At 39.5% G+C, this 16,779-nt stretch overlaps 1 protein-coding gene across 7 annotated transcripts in view; it reads right to left on the reverse strand.

The window, feature by feature from the left end:
* Positions 1-1,293: 1,293 nt before the first annotated feature.
* EPB41L4B (erythrocyte membrane protein band 4.1 like 4B) overlaps positions 1,294-16,779 on the reverse strand; it is a 159,265-nt gene continuing 143,779 nt past the window's right edge. For 6 of the 7 annotated variants that reach the window (XM_053265909.1, XM_053265905.1, XM_053265906.1 and 3 more), the window contains 5 exons: positions 13,966-14,086; positions 11,947-12,024; positions 8,529-8,597; positions 5,741-5,907; positions 1,294-2,125 (listed from right to left, as the gene is read on the reverse strand). In XM_053265909.1, the coding sequence (XP_053121884.1) occupies positions 2,056-2,125; positions 5,741-5,907; positions 8,529-8,597; positions 11,947-12,024; positions 13,966-14,086 (505 nt within the window). In that variant the 3' untranslated portion in view covers positions 1,294-2,055. The remainder of the gene's footprint in view (positions 2,126-5,740; positions 5,908-8,528; positions 8,598-11,946; positions 12,025-13,965; positions 14,087-16,779) is intronic. The other variant, XM_053265904.1, reaches the window with a different exon arrangement.

Below are 16,779 nucleotides of genomic sequence, written 5' to 3' on the forward strand. Positions count from 1 at the left end.
AGGTCCTTATTCAAACAATGCAGGCATTTGTTGTGAGGAGTAAGCCCAAGCCAACACAGAATAGATATAGGTCCAAAAGTTGGTTTGACCATGGTAACTGATATTTTCAAGCGATATAGGTGGGAATCTTCATCTGAGTCTAGCCAGATTATAAAGGATTTTAAAATTCTTCCTTATTTTGGTGGATCACCTCTGGACATTCTGGATGGAATTAGTCACCTTGACTTGCTATATCTCAGCTAAGGTCTGGGAAGTAACTTTTCAATTGCTTTTTGGTAGCGCCAGTCACCATTCTTCTGTGTTGGAACTCTCATCTGAACATTCAGAAATGACCCCCATTATCAATTGTGGAGGCCAATTAACCCAACTTAAGAGTGGTAAAGCCCCTGATAATGCTTTTATACCAATAGAAATTTGTTTGTTTGTTTGATTGATTTATATACCACCCTTCCAAAAATGGCTCAGGGCAAGAAATGATCAAGGCAATCCTATAAACTGAGATGGGAGCAATTGATTAGCTGTAACTGAGATTTATTTTACCCTGATGTGTTGTTATTCAGTTTTACTGCTTTGATTTTGTTTTGTTCTATGCTGATTTTATTTTGGTGTGTATGTTGACTGGTCACTGACCGTAATAAATTACTACTACTACTACTACTACTACTACTACTCATCATCATCATCATCATCATCATCATCAAGGCATATCATGTGTGGTGGAGAACAGGTGCAGTATTCTTCAAAAATTGCAATAGTTTTGTAATTTTAGGATTCAGTATATTGGTATTTTTCTGTGGCATGGTAAATTTGTTCTAATTTGTAAATTTGTACTTGTACACAAAACTAACTTTTGAAGTATGATTTGAGCCCCTCTTTTCTCACTCTCTCACTAAGCCTCCCCATCAATGTTCTAATGTTTTTCATCTGTGTCTAGTTTTGTTCTGGGCAGCAGTATCAAGACAGTGTGTGTGTGTGCACACATTCAGAGTGGGACCTTCTTGATTAAACCTCAGCGGGATCTAAAACTAACTGAGTGGACATCAAAAAATGTGCACTCACGCATGCACCTTAGAGGGAACACTGCTCCCCTTAACCATCTCTCTCTCTCTCTCCCTCCCCCCAAGCCCTTTCTTTCATAAATTTTATGTAATATCAAAAGCAAAATAGCTCTACCTGTTGGCCTTCAGTAGTGCTTGGGTAACACGATTATTGGACTACGAGCAATTTCTGCTTTTAGGAATACCAGTAGAAAGTATTTTTTCCAAGCAAGGAAAAAAAAACCCAGTTCCCAGATTGAATAGACAAACATTTATCTTCATTATAAATGGTAAGTGATAATGAGCTTTGAAATTACTCTAAAATTAGGAGGGCAAACTTTCCAAGAAGCTTGGGAACAGACCCAGGCTGGTAATAATGTTATTTCCATTTAAAATCCTTAACAAACAGCAGTTTTGTTTTGTTTAAAAAACAACAACAACAGAAGTACCTCAGTACAGTTTTCAGTTCTACAAAAATGAGTTCTTGTATATGTGGCTATCAAAATACTTTGCATAACATTTATCTCTATGCAGTTATAAACATATATATTGAACAGTGTTTCTGAGTAGAAATCAATAAGTGTTCCTTTTTGACCTAGACTTACCAAAAACTAAGCCTCAGCTTCACTGTTGTAAATTCCTAAGATCTCAGATAAATAAAGGGCAGATCGAAGACTGGCATCCAAAGAGCTGATTAGTTTGAAACTAGTATTCTCAGTTTCAAAAGCAGTTTGCCATGCAGCATGTGGTGGCGATGGTGGTGGAGGAGGTGGTTGAGGAAAAAACCAAGTATAAACCAGTTGTGGGATCATTTAACTAGTTTATGGATCTTAGTATCAAACATACAAAGAAGTGCTCCAAGTTTATATCAGAATCAATTTTTTCCAGCTGTGATGAATCCAGGAGGAATGCTGCCTCACACACACACACGAGGCAGAGTGCTGTCTACACAGAAGCAGAGGAATGTAAGCAGAAGGCACAGAAAATGCCCTGATACACGAAACAGAAATGAGAATTTTCATAATTCGGTCATCAGCAATCTTTTCATAATCTTTTCTCTTTCGAGTTCACACCTCAGAGTCTCAGCACTGTGGAATTAATGAACACACAAGCAATTATGAGAACATGACACATTTCCAATACATTAATTTGCATTCAATAGCAACAACAGAGAAGGGCTACTTTTTGATTTTTAAAAACGTTGAAGTCTTTGAAATTATGAGGAAAATTACTCAAAATAGTTCAACTGAAATTAAAAGGACAGGCAAGCAATACAAACACTCCTAGGTTCCTCATGGCTGGAACCCAGAGAGAATGTGTGTGAATCCAATTTTTTTGAAGGAAGCTTTCGCCCCTACTACTCTGGTTCAAAAATAGAATTGGCATGCAAGCAGGGTCTTCTGCACCAAACTATGCCTCTGTGCAAACTTCTGCAACATAGCATGCTGCTATCATTGCTAGAGTGGCAGAGATGAAGCTGGGAGCAGAATAGGGTGTGTGCTTCCTAGGGATGTGCATGAGCTGTTCATGCACTCCTATGTGGGGCAGGGAGGAGTGCCTTTAAAAAACAAGTAAGGAGCTCCTTACCTGATCCTCCCCCCTGCCCACTGGCACTCGTATTAGAAAGCGTTCCGTCCTGCAGTCCCGATTGGCACTGGCAAGCATATGGCCGGGGTCAACATGGTAACCATGTAAATGGCCAGTGCATGTGCGCCCTGGCCATATGCGTGCCGATGGCGATCAGGGCTGCAGGAAGGAATGCTGCAGCCCCATGCGGCTGTTTCTAAAATCAGCGCAGGCAGGGCTAAAGCGGAGGGGAGGGGGCGAGCAGGTAAGGAGTTCCTTTCCTGTTTTTTAAATGCACCGCCCACCATCCAACCAGGTGGTTGGAACACAGGCATTCAAATTGGTTCAATGCTCCAGAAAGGGAGCATATCCCTGTCCGTGCAAATTTCTTGTGTTTCCACAGAGACTGGGATAACCAGTGGGTGCCAGTTGCCCACCCTAGCCCCATCACCCCCTTCCCAAATCCACCCCACTCTCAGAAATCAGTTACACATCCTGATTTATGTTCCAAACTGGTGCAGTGCCCCCTTTGAACCATTGAATCCATTGAACCAGGCCATTGCTACACAAGCTACATTCCATTGTAACAGCCACTGCTGCACAGCCACTTATGGGGACTGGTCAGAAAGGGAGCAGGTCCTGTCATGAAGATGCCCATTCAGTCCCACCACAATCAAGCCTCACGCACATGGAGTGTGCTTTGGAGGCTAACGTGGTATCACAATGGCCAGTCCCTTCTAATGAAGGAAGAAGGTTCTGCTAGCTCAGTCCCTATGAAGGGAAAGAAATCTACAAGTGGAAGAGAGAAAACAATCTGAATACTGAGTATTTGCGATTATTTTAGAAAGTTATATATTTATGAAGTTGTAGGACATTCATGTATATATATTATTACTGGTGATACAAGTCTTTATTAGGGGATTTTGACTATATCATCATATGTATTCTGGTTAGCCTACCTTTCAAGCAAGTACTGCACAATCGTACAGTAATATTCACATTTTCCCAAGATGACAGCATGACATTCAGAGATGAGTTATTGGATACATTCTTGAACAGCTTTCTCACAATGGACATTTTTAACGAGACCTCTGTTACGTTTTATGACCTTAGTTCTGTCATATGCTCATATATTGATTTGGAGGAACCATATTCCTCCAATCAATCAGGTCAGGATACTTTTTTACTATATGAAATATAGTTTTATTATTAAATTTAACATTAGTATCATATTGGGTTCTTTTTGGAAGTGTAATCAATTGTTGAATTAAAATAGTTTTGTTTTGTTATTTTGCTTGTCTGTACCTCAACGGTCTGTCTGGCAAATCTCAATGTTAACTCATGTTTTGACATTGGCACCGTCAAAACCATGTGCATACATACAAACAATCTGGGACAGGAGGGATCTGCTTCTTTGGTTAAAAAAAAAGAAACAAAAGGAAATGGGGAAAAAAGGAAATGAAAAGAAAAGAAAAGGCTGAGTTCAGAAGCTGGGTAGCCCTGCTGTGAACAACCTGGACTGGAGGAAACCATCACAATCATGTACATCTGGGTAGCCCAATTTTAATGGTAGTGTGAACTGAGTATGTCCAAATCTGACCTCAGAGCCATTTTCTTAATTTGTAGAAATTAAGAAATAAATATTAATTTTGACAAACCCATGAAAGTGATTGGTAAGGAAGATAGACTATTGAAAGTGACCTCCCCCCACCCCAAATTGAGTCAGTCTGAGCTTCACTTTTAATGGGGTTTCATGACTACTTTTCAACCCGCTCCTCATAACTTGATCATTTCCCCACAGATTCATTTAAAAAACTAGCACACTGGTTCAGCAGGTACATTTTGAAATTAAAAAATGGCTGCATCAGTATTGCAAAGGGAAAGCTTTGAGAAAGGAGATAATGGGAGTCAGGCGAAATAACATGATAGAATGCTGTTTTAACTTTCCACCCCTGCTAACTTGGCAAAGAGGCACCTTTTAATGTGGTGATTTTCTCTATTTAGCAGGGGGAGAGTAACTGGACCTATCCACCCCCAGCACAGTACCTCCAGTGACTGTTACTGGTGTCTATCTTATGTTTCTTTTTAGATTGTGAGCCCTTTGGGGACAGGGATCCATCTTATTCATTCATTATGTCTCTGTGTAAACTGCCCTGACCCATTTTTGGAAGGGCAGTATAGAAATTGAATTAATTAATAATGATAATAATACACAGGCATTCCTGTGTATTATGTATCCCATGTATTATCCGTGAGGGTTCTGGAAACCAAATTCTAGGAGGAACAGCTGAAGGAACTGGTATGTTTAGCCAGGAGAAGAGAAGACTAAGTGGGGGATGTGGCTGCTGTCTTCAAATATCTGAAGAGCTGTCCCATAGAAAGAGAAGCGGACTTGCTCTCTATTGTTCCTGGAGGCAGGACAGCCATTTGTTAGGGATGCATTGCTGTCATAGTTTTCTGCACTGAGCAGGGCACCGACCAGAGCAGGGCAATGTCCTGTCAAACTCTAAAGTTCTATGAGAAGGGATTGGTTTGATGGAGGGTGAAGAAAATAAGGCTAACACTACCAAGTGAATATTTCAAGAGGTTTTCTTACTAGCCATTCTTCTAGTCAGCTAGGAAAACTCCATCTTATTGACCTAATTTATTCTGGATGGCTGCTGAACACATGGTTGCTGAAAAGCCAGTGTCAAAGTCCTTGTCCTTGTGTAAGATGCATTTATTTGCTGGTGGTGTTCTGGCTTGGAAAAATGGGTGTGTCAGCATATATAATTTTATTAATTAATTAATTACATTTATTACATTTATAAACCGCCCCATCCAGAGGCTCTGGGTGGTGTACAACAACTTTTTAAAAGACATAAAAACACACAATTCAAAACACAGTGCTAAAAACAATATAAAAACAATTCAAAAACAATTAAAATCATTTAAAACCAATTAAAATACTTTTTAAAAAAACAACACTTTACAATTACAATTTTGTAATTCTTTCCAGTAATAATATTTTAACAAAACAACAGCCTTTCCACACACACCGTTCTTTTTTCCACTATGTATGAATTGGCCCCAGGAGAACAGCTGGGAGCCTATAGAAAGCAAGGCACATACTATTCTGTGGGAAGAGCACACAATACCTGTCTGCCAGAGAAATAGGTCTGTGTGATGAATAGATGGTCTGAACAGCTGCAGTAGGAATGGTCTCCACCACAGACCTTGCCACAGGTGCTGAAGTAATTGCTGATAAGATCTTTGGAGATGACTGCACAACACAGCATCGTAGTGAACTGTCCATAAACTCTGCCTAAATAAAAATAAAGGAGAGAGCACATGTTGCCACGTTTCCCCATTCCATTTTTTACCCACACACTCTTTAACAGCAATATTCTTCTAAATATGAGGATACCTTCAAGCCTGAAATTGGGGATGTGCTTGGCGTATGAAATTAAAAGCAGTTGAAAAGACAATAAAAGAAAATTGTGATGAGAATAATATTCATTTTTAATGTGTTTCAAGAAACCCTCTGGAAAGCACAAAATTAGTGGAAAATATCTTATTTGAGGAGACTTGTGGCAATCATATCACAACAAAGCTATTGGTTTTTGTAAACTATCAGTTAAAGTCCTGTGAATTGCAACTATGAGAGAGAGAGGCTACATAAAAATGTAGAGGAAATAATTGGACCAGGGTTGAGTTTAAATTAGTGGTTTTCATTTCTTAAGAGCTAGCAGTGGATCGTGGTCTGGCAGCAACCATATTTGCTGGGGCTTTTCAAACAGAGGCTGCACAGCCATCTATCAGGGATGTTGTAGCTGTAGCCTCAGACAAGACTACAAATCCCAAGGAGCCCCTGTGCCATTCTTGGGAATCCATGGGAAAAGCCAAGACATGGAAGGCAAACCAAGAGAGAATTATGCTCCAGCATAAGCCTGAATTTTAAAAGATCAGCACCATATTTGGAGTCGGGGGAAGGGGACCTAATTTATGTCTGCATGCAGTCTGGTAGATTTGACAGACAGTTTTGATTTTATGACATACAGAATGTACAGGGCTGTTGAAACACCTCTATTTAACTGAACTGGTACTACTTTGCCAGTATAATTATGAGGGGCTGATGGATCAAACACCACTGGGCACTTAAGCTCATTAAAGTTGATTCTGACCTAGAATATGGAGTTGCAGAACAGTAAGTGCAAGGTTTTATCATTTTTTTAAAAAAACCCTTCTCAGATGGGGTACAATTGACCTCATTTTCTACTGAGCATTACAATATTTTTTATCGAATCGGGAAAATATAATTTGAAGTACTGTAAAAGCAAAAGCAAGAACCATGGAAACTTATGAGCTTTCTATACAAGGGAAAATTAATTTGAAGTACTGTAAAAGCAAAAGAAAGAACCATGGAAACTTATGAGCTTTCTATACAAGGAAAAATTAGTCAATTTAAATATTGAAAGGCTACAAATACATTTGCAACCAAATGAGAGTGAGCATAATAGCAAACCATTCAGATTGAGGCATTTGTACCTTAAATACAATTATAATTTAAGCAGAGTTCATAAAATGCTATTGAACCTGAATTATCAAACAGCAAACAACTAATGACACTATTTAGGGTGGTAACATAATAACTGACAGACAATGCAGCTGAATGAGTTTAACATGCCATGATCCTTAATATAGTGTTTCATGTATCTTACATGCCTGTAACATATAATTATGATCTATGCTTACTGTGAAAGATTGCCCCCCATTATCAGCAATTGCTCACACCTTTTTGCAAAAGTGTATGAAACACTATGAGGGGATGAGTGACGACAAGGCAACAAGACTGAAATATACTTTCTCCCTTTCTCCCCAATCATGGTTAAGGCAGAATTTGGATAAATGAAAGCAATGAAGATGTGAATTTTGTACATCTGCACTGCATTACATTTGGATGCACATATTTATCTCTGTCTCTAATTCACATCTAGAACTGGCAGGCAAGGAAACCACCAACGCTTGGACAATGGGATGTATTATCTTTTCCTCCCATTCAGTTGATGGGTTTTGCTTCCCCTCAGTCATGTCTGGCTACAGGGCTCTATAATGTCTTCATGACTGGCTATCATGAAGAAGTGAAGAAGGCCTTTCAAAGAGCAAATATGGTACCAAAATAACAGCAAATTGGAGAAAATAATATTTCACCACACTGCATCTCCTGCATGCAGGAGACGGAGAACACCTCCTTCTGGTCTAGATGCTTGAAAATAAGCATGAAAAATGACTTTGGGTTTGGTGTTATTTTTTTGCAACAACAATTTGTCACAGCACTATCTTATTGGTAAAATGAGACCTCTCTATGTGGGACAATATGGGTTTGAACTATGGTGTTCAAAATTAGAAGTGTGCATTTTCATCTTCCTCCTGACTATGAAATGTACTTCAGGAAGCTAAGGTCACCAAATTCTTGGCTGCCATAGTGTGTCGTAATTCTGCTGGAGGACATAAGTCTAGTAACACTTTTGTGTAAGTTACAGAAATGGAACAGAGTTTCCAAACTAATTGCACTGGTGCAGTAGGGAAGTGGCCATTTTTTACACCCTTTCACAGGACGTCTTCTGTGCCACCTGAAAATATGTCCCTAGGATTGTGTAACTCTTGGGGACCTATTTTCAGGTGGTACAGAGGACTTAACGAGGTGTCAAAAGTGCTGCTTCCCTGCTGTACCAATGCTGTTAGACTGACGTTCTATCAGACTGCTCTTTTGCTTCACTGGTGTTTCCTTGTTATGAATGCCAGCCAATTTTAATACTGGTAATGAAATGTTACCATAATTTACCATAATTGTAATGTGTCTTTATGGAATCCCCTCACCCCCCAATAAACTGGATTTGCAAGTTTGTTAAATGCAGGGTTTTTTGGGTTGCATTGTCTACTTACAGAAAACTGTGGTAGTGCAGGAAAGGGATCGAAAAAAGGATTAGATGTATCAGCAGGGAATGTCTTTATCTTTAAGGACGATAAAGAAAGAGATATTACTTTCAGAATACACAGGATGGAGGGGCGGGAAATGAAGGAAAGTGCTGCAAAAGTATATTCTGTCCAATATACTAGAATGGTTCACCAGCGCTCAAATTAACTGATACATCCTGACAAACATGCAGAAGCTAATGATGAGGATTCATATGCTTTGCTTTTATTCATGCATTCTATGTAGAAATATCTTGAAGTAAATGTTGAACTGATTTTTTAACAATAATTAAAGAAGATTCTCCAACGTGCTCAAGATCTGCTCAAGAAGAAATCATTATTTTATAATATATTCATTCAGGAATGATAATATTTCTGGTCTAATTACTAAACTGGTCAAATTACACAGCTGTTAGAAAAACCACATTTTACCTTAATCAGGTACACGTAGTATTGATGGCACAAATTTATTCTGCCTAGGCACAAATATTACAACATGCATAAAATATTACAACTCTGAAATGTATTACAACCGTTTCTTGAAGGAGGAACCTATGAAGATGCAGAATTAGAACTTTTCTCCATCTAGCTCAACCAGTACAATATCTAAGGTATCACAGATGATGTTGAAAAACTAAGTCCTGTTATCAGCCTGACCAATTTGTAACCAAATGGTTCCATTTGGGCACCTGCTTCACACCCTACATGGTAATCATCATTGTCAAGTGCACTATGTGTTTCCTGCACCACATATCAGGGCCAGCACCAGGTAGCTCTAGACCCTAGAGGCAAGAATGGACCCTCCACCACAATGGTGCCCTCACTATCTGGCAAGCAGTTGCAGCTCATTTTCCCCCTTTGGTGGCAACTTCGAGTTCTCCCCCTTTCAGCTGTCAATAGCCTATGTCCATAGAAAGACTATTGACCAGTCAGGAGGACAGGCCAAGTCACATATTGTCATAAGAAAGTATAGTCTCTTTGTACAAATTTAGTTTCTTATATGCAACTCTTGTGGCATATCATCCACAGTGATGGCCATGTAAATGACACGTGTAATGGCACAGTGGGAAAATGACTTGACTAGCAAGCCAGAGGTTGGTGGTTCGAATCCCCACTGGTATGTTTCCCAGACTATGAGAAACACCTATATCGGGCAGCAGCGACAAATTAATTAATTAATTAAATTTATTTGCTTTATATACCGCCCTTCCAAAAATGGCTCAGGAAGATGCTGAAAGGCATCATCTCATACTGCATGGGAGGTAGCAATGGTAAACCCCTTCTGTATTCTACCAAAGACAACCACAGGGCTCTTTTGTCACCAGGAGTTGACACCAACTCTATGGCACATTTTATCTTTAATCTTATATACCTCTGTGCACTTGTCTGGGACTGATTAAGATCTGACTTCTTAGGTGTACGCACAGTTCATGTGTTTGGGTAGTATACCCTCTGTGGCATACACTCCCAGAACAAACAATTGCACCCAATGACACAATGCACATTGAAACCCTCTACACCTGGCTGTTCTGCAGTCATGAGGGCATCACAGGTTTAGAAAGCATACAAAATGCTTTCTATACCTGTGGTGCTGGAGAAGCTACTGGGAACAATTACACTTCCAAGTACTCTGTGTATGCCTTCCAAGATGGTGCTGGGTCTTGACATGGCATTGTTACTCATAAAGTCTCCCCTCTGTTCCCTATTCTGGGAAAAGTGTAGAGGTGGAGAATGGCTGTCACAGTGGCAATTGTGTGTGTGCACGATTTTTTTGGCAAAGTGAAACATATTTGAAATATACTGAATCTCACTGACCAGAAAAGGCTAAATCAGCTGCCTCTTTACAACCATGTCAGGTGTCAAAAAATATTGGCTCTGTTCATGAGCCAGGCCAAAATTTTACTTGTTGAGCTACATTATGCATTAGAACATTAAAAATCTTGTACCAATAGACAACTTCTTCAGATTTATTGAAGTTGCTCAGGGGTACCTGAACAGGTTTAGAATTCTATGATAATTTTCATCAGACCTTTTTTTCAATTATCTATCAGAGCTTTCCCAACATTTTGTACTGGATTTCAACATATCAGCTCCAGCCTACTGTTTCCTCAGGGCTATTTTGAAGCTCAAGTGCAGTCCAGTCAGTAAAGCACGTATTGTCCCCAAGTCATCTTTTTCTTCTTGCCCTGCTGGCATGTCGAGCAATGTCCTTGACCCTGCAGATCTGCTCAAGGGCCAGAACAATCATTCCACATTGCCCACCTTTGCTTAACTAAGTCCCAGGTGGCCTGATTTTCAGAGTATGAAGATGATAGTTACAAAGACTTCCAAAAGAGAACCTATGACAACACACCACAAAGCTCAATCCTGACCAGCATCAAACCTGGGAGATGTAGTTTTACTCTCATTAAAAGGGGTGAATGCAAAGACCACTGGTTGCAGACCCAGTTGCTATGATTCACTGCAACTGAAAGCTCTTTGTCTAGGCAAGAGGTTCAACAGTTTCTCCAGCAGACATCATTGAAACACAGTCTAAAAGAAATACTGCCCAGGACATACCTCTGGCAAATGCTTCAGGCCCCCACCCCCACCATAAGGGGGTATCCAGACAAGAAAAGACAACCTTCAGGATTTCTGAAATAGTATGTAACATCTGGAAGCCCACATTTACTATAATAATTTTTACTTATTTAGTAATACATTTACTAAATGGAAAAGGTTAATTAAAAGTTTGACCTAATTGAAGAAAAATTGCAAGTCTGATATCAGTCACCATTGGATTTAACATATACAGAAACAAAGGCTGTAAGAAAACAATTTCTTAATACAGAGTAATCAGTGTGTCATGATACAAAAGGAACCTAGTACAACTTTTAAAAAATCATGTGAGATCTACAGAGCCCCTGGTGGCGCAGTGGTAAAACTGCCGCCCTGTAATCAGAAGGTTACAAGTTCGATCCTGACCAGGGGCTCAAGGTTGACTCAGCCTTCCATCCTTCCGAGGTCGGTAAAATGAGTACCCAGAATGTTGGGGGCAATATGCTAAAATCATTGTAAACCGCTTAGAGAGCTCTGGCTATAGAGCGGTATATAAATGTAAGTGCTATTGCTATTGCTATTGCTATTGCTACAGGAAGATATAATTTCCTTCGAGTGTGACAATATAAGCACATTTTTTCCAGAAGTCAAACTAGTTTCAAAGAAATTTGACAAAACTAGGTGTTTGTCCAAACATTAACCTACAACTACAAATACGAAAAGCTGAGTTAGAAAGATGCTTGAGGCAATTATGTCCTGTATGGTTAGACACGAATGTTATTGCAGTTTTTGCCATACAGATTTAAGAAATTCTGCTCAAAGACTTAGGCTGCAAATTGAAATAATTTACCATAGGCGTAGCTTCCGTGAAATCCATCAGCAGATCCCCTGGCTCCAAGGCAAATATACTTCCAGTATCTGTGGGGCTCTGAAGCACAATAATAAAGAATTTAATAATAATTCCAAAAATGGAATAATTAAAAAAATATTGCTTTAAGAATAGGTTTAGCAGATTAACTGTATGAAGTATGAATCTTTTATCTATTTGCCCTGAGAAGTGGCAAAGCCAAAGACCTTCAAGACCTTTTTGGTCTTGTAGTCCAGTCACAGTCCAATTCACACATTTACTAGTTGATCACCTTCTAATAGCAGAGGTGGAGATATGTGTGTGTCCCCTCCCCCAATACACACACACACACACACACACACACACACACACACACACACACACACACATTATCTGGTTTAACACGTTATCTGATTTGTTTGTTTGTTTGTCTGTTTATTGTTAACTTTATAGACTGCCTTTCATTAAAACAATCCCAAGGCAGTTACACAGAAGTGAATCAGTGGTTATGTACGTCTGAGTACAGTGCCACCTAGTGCTTCTTCTGCCAAATTGGCATTACTGGCATTACATGGAGATGCAATTTGGATTGAGTCTCATGACTGTGAAAGGGTGAAAAGAGTGCATAAATCAGGTTCAGGATGGTAAATTGTTTATTTGATTTGATTTGAGGTTTTGTTTCATGGCAAATAATGGATAGATGACCTAAGACATGCTAAGAGGGCAAGGGGAGGCTTTGAATTGGCACCAGTGAGGGACACTTGCAGCCTTGAGCAGCTATGTTTCATGATTGCTTCAAAACTAGTCTCTCTGTGAGCGGCAGTCCTTGGAGAGGAATCAAAGAAACAAACTAAGGTTTAGTCTGACGATGGATTCAGATGGATTTCATTGTAAACTGCCCAGAGATGCAAGTTTTGGGAGGTATAGAAATATTTTAAATAAAATAAAATAAAATAAATAATGCAGAACTATAGCTGTCCTTAATCTAGGATGCAAATATTGGTTAGGTGGCTATAAATAAATTGCAGTTAGTATATTCCAGTTAGGCTATAAATAAATTGCCATGACATAGGTTTGGTAAATAATAGTATATTCAAAATGTTATACTATTATTCAGTATAATAGTATATCATTTTAAATAATTCCATATTTATCCTGAGATCTCCCAAAATACACTGTCTTGGAGGTTTTGTGACCTGTAACTTTATTTAAATATATCTGATTAACTGCAAGACATACAGTTGACAACCATACTCTAGACCAATCTAGTCTTTCTCCTTCAAGGGTCTGAGGTTCTTCTTCTACACATTTTATATCTTCTTGGGTTAAGCTGAGAGATTAGCCCAAGCTCATGCAGCAACCTTCATAGTTTCATTAACTTTTGTTTCCTGGTCTTAATCCAACACTCACACTGATATTTCTTTATTAGTGTTATTCTGAAACCACCTAAATTTACCTTAGTTGTGTTTCACCTATCTTGATACAACTGAAGTCAATTAATGGGACTATGCTAGTTCAAGATAAAACTAGATTTTTAAAAAAACAACACAGAAAAATAAGCCTTAAAAAGCATCCTAGCAGAAGCAACAGAAAACTAATGCCATATCCTCCTGTAGCAATTTAACACCAAACTAATGTGTAGAAGTAGTGCTGAAAAGTATTGTAATAGCACTACAATTAAATACAATACCAAGAAAGGAGTTAAGAGATTGCCCTCTTAACATAATAAAATGGACTGATAATAACTTGTCTGGATTCCAATAGCATTTAGATCCCTATAGCACTGGATGATTAGCATTATCACAAATCTAAAGAAGCTTTGGACTGACTGTGAGAGATTTATTGACATTATTACAGATTCTTCTTCTTCTTCCTCTTCTTGTAAATTTCTTGCTGTAACCACTGGACATAACAGAAGATGCTTGTAGAGAGCGATCTGAATTTATTAGCACTATCATAGACTATATTGATAGACTACAAGTGCAACAATTTTCACCCATCCAACTAGTTGCTGGTATGTACCTTTGCACATGATGAAAGCTGTCCTTCCCAAGTTGTTTTCTGTGACACAGGAGATACCGATGAGGGTGGTGGAGACGCTGCTACAGCTGCTGCCAAAGCTGGGGGAAGGTCATCTTCATCACTGTATTTGTTAAAAGTGAATGAAAACTTGCTCCATTGAATTTTTTTTTTTGAAAACTACTTATTTCTGTAATAATACTTTGAAAATGTGCCATCCATTTTTTGCTCACACCTTCATCATACTATTATTTTCATCAAGGATTGCAAGCAAACTGTATATTCAAAAATATACTAAAAATGTATATTCAAAGTTCAGGGCATGAATCAGTTTTATTGCTGTATATGGCAGGCCCCTGGGCTCCTGAAAGAAGGGTTGTTTGCCAGCTTGATTGTTCTTCCCCCTCCCCCCACGATGCCTCTCTGAAGAAGGTAAGGAGTGTGGGGAGGGGGCAGGGAGCCCACCTTCATTTTTTTGGTCCCTGGGTCCATTCCAATCTTGCTACGCCCCTGGAAATGTGCATGCAGGAAAGGGAAGCCAGCGATCACTGAAGGGATTCCCTCATGCTCCTGAGAGAATGGATACTAAGGAGGAGAACTGAGCCCATTCTCCTCCTGCAATTCTGCTGCTTTATCAGAAACCATTCCAAAATACACAAAAAGGCAATTTGTTCAAGAGAATATATACAATGACATAATAAAACGGTAATATTTCTGAACCAGCTACAGATATTTGTATTCTAATTCATGCGCTACATTCCACAAATTTAGAGGTTTTTGTTTTTGATATCCCTTTTAGCAATTTCATAAATCATCTATGGAAGGAACTGGTCCCAGCCAGCTGGCTCACAAGGAAGAATTTTGCTGAGTAACCCCTCCCTCTGAGTTATGAAGCTGACTGGAGTTTTAATCTTTAACTTTTACAGCAAGAAGTTAAAGAAAGAACAACGGTAAACTCTGGTAATTTAAATTCCGGTCACCAAGCACTCTAAAACCTTCAGAGATCGGACCGCCGGACTAGAGTCCAGGGTCTCTCTTGAACTGATTATTGGGCAAATACAAACAAAAACCTGCTCCCCAAGCACTTCCCTGCACATGGAGCTACTGATAGCTAAGCTGACTCTTAGAGATGCTGTGCACTCGTGGGATTCCCCCCACCCCCCTGGACTTCTGAGTTAATAACCAACTCTGGGAAGCTTGTAAGAAGAAACGAACAAACAAAAACCCAGTTTACTCAGTACTACAGACTGGTTCATCTGAGGCCTTAGCTTTTTAGATGCACTTAAAAATGCTTAGGTTGGTTACAGGAATGTTTCAAAACACCCAGATCTTTCTTAGGTGGCACACATTGAAATCTTAGTAACTCAGTTACAAAGAACAGATATTTAAGAATTACAAAACACACATAGAAAGCAAAATAATTCCTGATGCAAAGTCTTTCTAAACATACTTTCCCCTATGCTAGATTCCAAAGCCCCAAAAGCCTTGGCTTCATTCCCACTTGAAAACTCACCAAAGATGAGTCTCCTGATGAGATCAAGCCTCCTGCTATCCTATCTTTCAAGGATCTGCAGAGTCACCATGCAGGAGAGCAAACTCTATGCTGGATTTCCTCTGCACTCTCCTCTTTCACTTCCCCCTTCTTCCCAGCATTCCCAGAAGCAGCCCTCATGTCCCACCCACCTGGTAGATTGATTGGTCAGCCCTGGGAGTCACCAGCCTGTCAGTCAAGGCCAGGGGTTCAGTTCCTGTCAGCTCTATTGGGGGTGGGGAGGCTGGTCACTACAATCTATATATTTATTTGTTATATTGATACCCCCTCTTCCTCCAAGGAGCCCAAAGGTTATGTTTAACCATACATGCTTATGTTTCTCCTCTCAACAAACGTGTGAGGAACATTAGGCTGAGAAAGTAGTGACCCGCCCAGAGTCATTTCAGCTATTCAGCCTGACACTCACTAGGTGACTCTGGGCCAGTATTTGAACTTGGGTCTCCTGAGTCTTAGTCCAGCACTCAAACCTCTACCCCACACTGGCTCAAGCTTTGACAAGCTTCAACATCCTCTAATCCTTCCATCTTTAATTCTCAGATTTGATAATGTCATTAATTCTGCAGCGTATTTTCTATTTTTCTCCAGTTTTATTATTTATTTATTTATTATTTATTTAACTTATTTCACCGCCCAAAATGCAAGTCTCTGGGCGGTTTACAATAATACAATGAAAACAACAAATAAAAAGGTTAAAACGTTACAACAATTTAAAATTTAAAACAACATTAAAACTATTAAAAACCATCAAACTATTAAACAGTATCTAATTAAAAGCCTGGGTGAACAAATTTGTATTGACTGCCTTTTTAAAAGTTGTAAGAGATGGGGAGTCTCTTATTTCAGCAGGGAGCGTGTTCCAAAGCCTTGGGGCAGCAATGGAGAAGGCCCGTCCCCGAGCAGCCACCAGGGTGGGCAGTGTGATTCATAGCAAAGAAGACATTCTCTTAAATACCCAGGGCCCAAGCTGTTTAGGGCTTTATAGGTTATAACCAAGACCTTGTATTTTGCCCGGAAACTTATCGGCAGCCAGTGTAGATAATTTAAGGTGGGAGTGATGTGGTTTCTCCGAGAGGACCCAGAGACCAACCTGGCTGCATCATTCTGGACCAACTGCAGTTTCCGGACTATGTACAAAGGCAGCCCCACATAGAGCGCACTGCAGTAATCAAGTCTGGAGCTGACGAGCAGATGTACTACTGTTCTGAGGTCATTTATCTCAAGAAATGAATGCAGTTGGTGTAATAGCCAAAGTTGATAAAAGGCAT

Source organism: Hemicordylus capensis, chromosome 6 (genome assembly GCF_027244095.1).
Source record: "Hemicordylus capensis ecotype Gifberg chromosome 6, rHemCap1.1.pri, whole genome shotgun sequence".
NCBI classification, from domain to species: Eukaryota; Metazoa; Chordata; class Lepidosauria; order Squamata; family Cordylidae; genus Hemicordylus; species Hemicordylus capensis.